Source organism: Rhinichthys klamathensis, unplaced genomic scaffold (genome assembly GCF_029890125.1).
Source record: "Rhinichthys klamathensis goyatoka isolate OS25496 unplaced genomic scaffold, OSU_Roscu_1.1 h1tg000011l_1, whole genome shotgun sequence".
Taxonomy (NCBI): domain Eukaryota; kingdom Metazoa; phylum Chordata; class Actinopteri; order Cypriniformes; family Leuciscidae; genus Rhinichthys; species Rhinichthys klamathensis.
Genome location: NW_026606564.1, coordinates 19210250 through 19218170, shown reverse-complemented (window position 1 = coordinate 19218170; position 7921 = coordinate 19210250). Strand labels below are relative to the sequence as shown.

At 37.3% G+C, this 7921-nt stretch overlaps 1 protein-coding gene across 2 annotated transcripts; it reads right to left on the bottom strand.

The window, feature by feature from the left end:
* Positions 1–254: 254 nt before the first annotated feature.
* LOC130100539 (uncharacterized) lies at positions 255–6978 on the bottom strand. Of its 2 annotated transcripts, XM_056266023.1 has the most exons (6): positions 6842–6977; positions 6077–6117; positions 2359–2463; positions 2071–2223; positions 1084–1176; positions 255–585 (listed from the first exon to the last, which is right to left on the bottom strand). In XM_056266023.1, the coding sequence occupies exons 3-6, from the start codon at positions 2458–2460 to the stop codon at positions 262–264; spliced, it is 672 nt and encodes a 223-aa protein (XP_056121998.1). In that variant the 5' UTR covers positions 2461–2463; positions 6077–6117; positions 6842–6977; the 3' UTR covers positions 255–261. The 2 variants fall into 2 exon arrangements, with proteins under 2 accessions (XP_056121998.1, XP_056122005.1); XM_056266030.1 differs by lacking the exon at positions 1084–1176 and having other exon boundaries at positions 6842–6978.
* Positions 6979–7921: the final 943 nt, after the last annotated feature.

The following is a 7921-nucleotide window of genomic DNA, read 5'->3' as shown; positions in this document are numbered from 1 at the left end:
TTTTTTTTAACTTACAATTTATTTGAATTCTTATCAAAATAAGTATTCAAAGACTGACAAAAACAAATTAATACCTTAAGTACGAATTACCAAATTTTTAATCTTTAAAACAATTTTTTAAAACTTTTCCAAATAACAAGCACAGTGTTATACTGTATTATTAAGGAACATGAACATTTGTCCAACCCTAAGGCATAGTTCAATGAAAGGGAACGTTTTTTGAAAACGAAAGAGAACCAGAAGAAAAATGCATTTACCTGTTTACATGGTAAGCTGATTTGTAACAGCCAGAATCTTGCCCTTCAACTCCTTCTTTCCTAAACCTAGCAAAACTTGCTGAATGAAAAGAAAGGTGTTGCCCATGCACTTTGGGTAGCCTAGGTGCAGTGCATAAGTTAAACCAAAAAGAAGACACATGGCCTGGGGTATGTTGTCTAAATTGTCCATTACAACATTCCCCTCCAAAATGATTCCCACCGAGGATGGGTGGAGATGGATGGACAGGGGTTGCAGAGCCACATCTTCATTTTCTAAGCTGAGGATTCCAACTGGCACATGTTGGTACGAGTCTCCATCATCAGAAGCCTGGGCAAGAGATTGGAGATTACTAAAATACATTTTAGCAGTGTACAGTTTTTGTCTAGATATTAATTTTACTGGACATTTTTGTTTAGTTGAATGCAAGCATTTTTTTTTTATTTATTATGTACACAGGTGTATGCAGGAGTTCAGTTATATTTAAACATTAAGTATGTTTTTCTTTTTGTATACAAGTCTTTGCATATGACATGAATTACTGATTAAACTAAAACTTTATGAGATTAACCTTAATTGTATTTTAGTGTTTCAAAGGTGTCATGACATTAATTTAAATTTCTCCTGAATTATTTAAAATTAAAACTTCCTCCTCATTGACACTCATTTCATTCAACATTTTTGTAAAATATAACTGTTAACAATATAATTGTTTTTGGTGTTTTTTTATTGTTCTTACTAACATAAATGCACAGTAAGGTTTACATATTTCCAGCAGAAAATATTATATTAAACCTATGACAGTAAAAAGGCATTAATAATACTTACAAAGCATGCTTTGAAGAACTCAGTTGGGTCATCACCAAGAAGTACTGGAAGCCCTCTCATGGCAACACATCGCATGTCAACGAGATCAGAGGTCTGAGGTGTGGTGGTTGCATAGAAAACATTGTATCATTTGTCAACATGAAAGGAAGGCAATTTCTATGAATCATACTTTTGACTGTTGCTTAACAGTCTTAAAGAGTTAGTTTACCCCAAAATTAAAATTCTGTCATTATTTACTCACCCTCATTTTGTTCCACACCTGTAAGACCTTTGTTCATCTTCAGAACACAAATTAAGATATTTTTGATTAAATTTGAGAGGTGGATCACTGCTACATAGGCTGCCTAAGGGAATGAAACTTGACGGCCCAGAAAGTCAATGAAGAAAATGTTTAAATATTCCATGTGACTACAGTGGCTCGACTATAAGTTTATCAAGCGACGAGAATACTTTTTGTGCGGAAATAAAACAAAAATAACGACTTTATTCGAATATTTTTTCTTCCTTGTAGGCCTGAAACGAGACTTCAAGAGATTTCCACGACGCACGCACGAGAACTTAACTGAAGTAGTTGAAGGAGATCGCAATTCTCGCGCATGCGTCGTGGAAATCTCTTGAAGTCTCGTTTCAGGCCTACAAGGAAGAAAAGGAATAGTCGAATAAAGTCGTTATTTTTGTTTTATTTCCGCACAAAAAGTATTCTCGTCGCTTGATAAACTTATAGTTGAGCCACTGTTGTCACATGGAATATTTAAACATTTTCTTCATTGACTTTCTGGGCCGTCAAGTTTCATTCCCTTAGGCAGCCTATGTAGCAGTGATCCACCTCTCAAATTTAATCAAAGATATCTTCATTTGTGTTCCGAAGACGAACAAAGGTCTTACGGGGTTGGTACAGCATGGGGGTGAGTAATTAATGACTTAATTTTTATTTTTGGGTGAACTAACCCTTTAAGCAAACAATGGCATCAACTTAAATGTACAAACCTTGGCTTGTTGCAGAAGATCGCTCAAAATCTGCCCGGCGAGACCTCTCTTTGACCTGAAGATCTGAATCAGTTGAGGACAGTGACGATCAAGAGACCCATAAAATTCTTGCTTGAGGTTCTTCCCAACCACCCGGTTGAATTCTTGATACACCTGAAATAGTAAAGGAAAAAAGCATTTGTTACGAGAACTGTCAAAAATGAACAAATTTCAAATTAATATCTAACCATCATGTTTATCAATACTCATTTCAGTACAAATGTTGCAAACATAGGCATTTCCCTTTACCTGACTTTCTCTAAAAAGTGCTGGCCAACGTTGGAGTATTTGGCTTACAGGAGGCTTGTTGATCACAACATCCTTTCTCCTCAAGGACAGAGTCATGTCCATCTTCTGATTAATAAAGACAGCATCAGGGTTTTTTTTCTTCATTTCATCCACCAATTGCTGTCTGAGCATTTCAAGACTGGAAGCATCCTGCCCATCTGGGAGGTCAGGTAAGTAGTTGACCTCCCCTTTCCTTGGCTTTTTAATGTTCTTGTTAGGTGGATCACTGCTCGTAGAGTATCTTCCTCTTTTCCCAGCATTAACCATGACGTCTGTGTGTCCAAGGCTCCTCATTTTGGATCGGTAATTTCCCATTTTGTCTTTCAAACTGTTTGTCCATCCACAGTATCCAGAAGGTGATCCTGGTTCTTGAAGGCAGGGGTGAGTATTGACCAGTGCCTTTGCAACAGCTCGTAGATCCTCAGTAGTTGGGTATGCTTTGAATGAATATATGGTCTCTGCAAGTTTCTGAAGAATGTCATGTTTTAATTCCTTTGTCACTTTTAGGTGCGTTCCATCTTTCAAGTAGATTAAATTTGATTGACGCAGCCTAAATTCAACATCGACAGAGAATTTTGGAGTCAAAAAGATATCAGGCCATGGCATTCTCTTTTCCTGGGGTAAATCCGAGGTCAATACTGTCTCTGCAGTACTTGGAGCATCACTCAACATATCACTTGATGTCTCCATTTCACCTGAAGAGACTGGCACCAATTCAATCACCGGTATGATTTTCACAGTTGGCTTCTGAGGGAGCTCTGACAAAACGGTCAGATTGCAAAGTTCGTTATCAAACTCGGGATCTTGAAACTGTAAAGTAAAATTGTAGTCCAGTCTCAGAGTGTTTTTTAAACAACTAATTAATTCTTCAACTGAGCCTGGCTTTGATGTCAGCTTTACTTTTCTGATATCAGCTTCCGTAAGAATAACTCGCAAAGTCACGATTTCTTTAGAAGCCATCTGGAAGGAAAGTACAAAAGAGAGTTCATTTAGCAAAGAATAAAACGCTTCAGTGTCACCATCAGTTTACCATGTACACTATAGGCTGAAAGTGGAAGAATATCATTCAGGTCTTCAAGCTGAAGTATGCAAAAAGATGGCACATCTGGGCAGCAAAGCTCAAAAGAACGAAGGTGCTCAAAATACCATGATGTCATCACTTTGCACACAAAAAGTACCTCTGTATTCACTGCAACAATGTGAGTAATTTGCTTAAAATCAGGTAGCCCCGAACATGATCCAGCTGAAAGTATCATGTCTGTCTTACAATCAGTCCCATTAATACAGACAGATGGTGCAACAAGAAGTGCTTGAGCATGAGGGAGTTTTTGACCAAGTGCTCTTTGAACGTTCTCTGGAAAGGAGGTAACTAACACTGGTGTAACCTTAGCCATTTCCACGTCCAGCTTGAAAAAAGAACTGCAGTCTAGCTGATGGCTAAGAGCCCTCTGATGTTTCAGTGCAAGTGTCATGGCAACATTCTTGAAGTTATGGGCATCACGTATAACCTTTTTGAAAAACTTATGTTTTCCTTCAAAACGCATTGTCCAGACTTCAGTAAGTGGACCATGAACCCTAATCTGTTCAGCGTAGTGTTCAATATAGTGGTGTTTTGGTCGCAGTGTAAAGTCAGGGAAGGTTGACTGCAGAAGGTCCCTATGCTCTGCTACTTTGTAGTCAAGGATGTATAAAGACTCTTCATTAAACTGAGGTGCCACAACTAATGCAACAATGTCCTTGAGGAGCATGAGTATTTCCCATGTGTTGTCACCCTCAGGAATGTTATGGCCAATAAGCAGAGGAAGAAGCCTAATTAGACACCAATTCTCATGGCCATTTCCCCCAATTGTGCCCTTGGTTGAGAAGGTCTTTGAAATCAGCTGAGGCTGATCAGTTTTGTCAGCAAATGTATAAGGAAATGATCTGATAGCTTCATTCAACACATCTAAGGTGATGTATTTCTTTGCTATCAGGTCTTTGAGGCAAAGAGACAACTCAACTGGGACTATTCCCTCAAAGACATCATGCAATATGTCAGGGGGATAACCACCAATGACATGAAAATGCTCCAAACTTGCTGTGAGTGGGCATTGGCTTTTCACGCCTGTGTTTCTAGCTGAATTTGGATCCTGCAATGTTTCTTGCACATGCCTGTTGTGTTTATCTCTCTCTCTGAGTTGAAATGCGCCAGATTTTACCTCTTGGTGCTGTGTGTCAATCCTGGATGCCATGCAAAATCTGCAAAACTTGTCCACAATGAAGCTTTCATAAAATCCTGCAAGAGAATGGGCACCGAGGTTATCTGCTGACACAAAGAGTACTGTCCCTTTAACACTTCTACCAAGATGCTCAATGTAGACCCCATGCTGTTCGAGAGTGGCTAAATCACAAAGAAGTGGGTACAGAACTCTTTCATAGCCACACTCTTTAACTGTTTCAGTGTTGCACAGGAGAGCAAGCTGAATTGAGTTTAGTGAGGATCTGTATTTTCCATGCAAGTTTGCAATAACCCAATAAAGTGCACACATCTTGTGTTTTCTTTTAGATGTTCCTAAAGGGTTAGCCACTTCGAAATCATCAATGTACAGACCCAGAGCGATTGTGAATTCATCACAACTAAGAAGTGCATTCTCTCTAAAGTTTGAGCCATCACTACATGTCCTATATTCATGCGTTTTATGTGCTTGTTTTGACATAGCCTTATCCAAAATGTCTTTCTTGTTTAACAGTTTTTGTAGCATCTGCAAGAGGGGAACGTATGCTACTGTTTTTCTTCCTTTCTCAACAACAAACTCTATAGGCATTACCAGAGGAAAGTTACGCATTACATATGATGCTCTCCTTTTACTAGTAGCAAGACATCCATTTTTTCCACATGATTTGGACAATATGTCACTGTCTGCCACAGTCTCAACCACCTCTTTCAAAACTGACTCATCTACATCTCCAAAGTGTTTCTGAAGAACAGTCTTCACATTCTTGTGCAAAAGTGGCAGGGACAACTGAACTATTTGGCAAAGCTGTTGAATTACTTCCTGAACTGAGTTCTCTGGCACGTGAAGGATGGTTTGCATTTTTAAAAAAAGAGCTCCTAAATTATGTTCCAATTGTTCTACTAAATCTTGAGATTGTGTTTCGCTTGCTTCTGCATTGAAATCATCTTGGCCAAATTCATCTGGAAGCATCTCCTCCACAGCAAATTCCTGGGTGTCATTTACACTGTCATCAGTTTCATTCTCATTACTCTCTATTCTTACTATTAACTCCGGTTTAAACATTCTCTCATTTTGATCTTGGTGATGCTTACTTTTGTGTGCACAGAACGTGGAATATACACTGCTTTCAAAGCTACAGCCTTGAAATGGACATTGAACTTTTTGGTTGTCTTTGAGATGTCTACGCCGAAGGTGGGCAAAATATTCAGTAATCTGACAGGGTTCAAAAAAATCACAAAGTTGACAGCGAAACTTAGCTTCAAATTTTGCCTCTGATTGCTGTTTTTCAGTTGCTGTATGAAAACGGGATAAGTGTATTTTAAGGCTATTGAAAGACTTAAAACTACATAAACATTCTTGATATAGGCATGGAAAAGGCTGGCTTCTTGCATAGCTCCCATGTTTAAGTCTGTAATGTTTTAACAAGTATCCTCTTTTGTCACAAGCAAATATGCAATACTTACATTTCCAGATCATCTTGCTTAGCCTCGCTTTGAACTTGAATCTGCAGAGTAACAAAAAACATTAGATTGCTTTGTAGGCCTACATTACAAGAATTTTTTTTTTTTTTGATCTGATATCTACAAAATTTATATCCAAAATAAAATACTAGCTATTCATTTTTTTATTTAGCATGTCATGATACACTAGACTCGTATTAACTGAAATGAACTAGCTAACACCACGCTGATGAGCACGAGGTTGAATTTTTTTTTGGCTAGACTACATAACTAACGTTACATGGGCTAGTTTTTCTTGCAGGCAGTCGAATTTCAATTTAAGCTAACGTTATTTGTTTAATACTCACTCACAAAGAAATGTAAAATAAACTAAAAGGTTAATGATAAACGTGCGCTGTATTTAAGCCATGTTGAACATTTCTAATATGGCAAACTGCCAAGATGCAAAAACACCATCGAAAAAAAGATATCGTTTTACACAACAGACGACATTTTCGTTCATTTGTTTAATGAGAATTATTGATCAAAAAAGGTTAAGCATTAGATTTTAAATGTGACGATCCCAAAAAGCATGTCGTATCAGAACTAACTTATAAAAGTGTCGGTTGACTGATCAACCGGGATCAATGATCGATTCAACACGATGGCGAACACATGTAAACACAGCTTAAACTTACATATAGTTTTACTGGCTAAATCTTATACATCTCATTTATCTATGTGTTATAACGTATTCGCAGTTTCAGACCAAAATGTACTACTACTCACCAGCAAACGTGCATGATGAAAGCCAGATGATCAGATGAAAATGCGCGCTCCATCCATGTCTGACGTCAGTTCAAAGAGCCAATCAACATCTTCCTTGTATAGCGTTGCATTGACAACAGACTAAAATAAGCTAAGTTAAGTACATTCAATCTAAACAATTCAATAGAATGAAAAGCATCATGCAAATCGTAAAACAAACTAAAAACGTGGAGTAATTGTGCAAACATTTTGGAGTTTATGTTTATTGTACCTAAGTAGTTTGAATTAAAACAATTTCAGGGATAACAGTGTAAAGCCAAGCTACTTACTACTTTATCTAACTCATCAGAGGCAATATCAGCATCACAGCGCGCTACATCTTCATCATCTATATGGGGAATAACATCTTTAATATGGTTGAAAAATTAAATTTCATCGTCCAGAGAAAATGTTGAGGAATATAAATTGCTGTAAAAAGAAACAACTTCTTTAGTTATTGAAGTTGGTCTGTAATTACCTGATCCTGAAGTGATAAAGCTTTAATTGAAAGTTTCTCTTGCCTTCTTTTTTCTAAACGACAGAAGTATGAGGCACTTCTTTCCCCATCCTCAATCCATTTAGCTCTGGACCTGATAAAGGCCTTCCGCTTTACGGAGATAGATTTCATCAAGCTTGTTTAGAAGATTTTGTCATTTCTGTTTATCATTATCAGTAGGTGAAGTTTTATTATAATAAATATTTATATCTTTAATAATATTCATTTCAGATAATCTGTTACTTCTATTAGTTGTTTTTCCAAAATGAATAGAATATTCTCTCATTTTAAATTTAAGGAATTCCCATTTGGAGATATAAGATACTATCGAATTATCAGACATCACATTAGAAATCGTGGCTTTGATACCTTCATAAAATGAATGGCTTTTTAATAAACTAGAATTGAATTTCCAGTATCCTTCATTCTGTCGGCTAACACCAGGAGGATTAAAACACAATTTAATAACAGCGTGATCTGTGAGAGGAGCTGCTGTGAGAACGGGTCTTTTCTTTTAGGTTTCTCGGTGGAATCCACATCCATCCTTCCAGCATACTCGTTGCTGC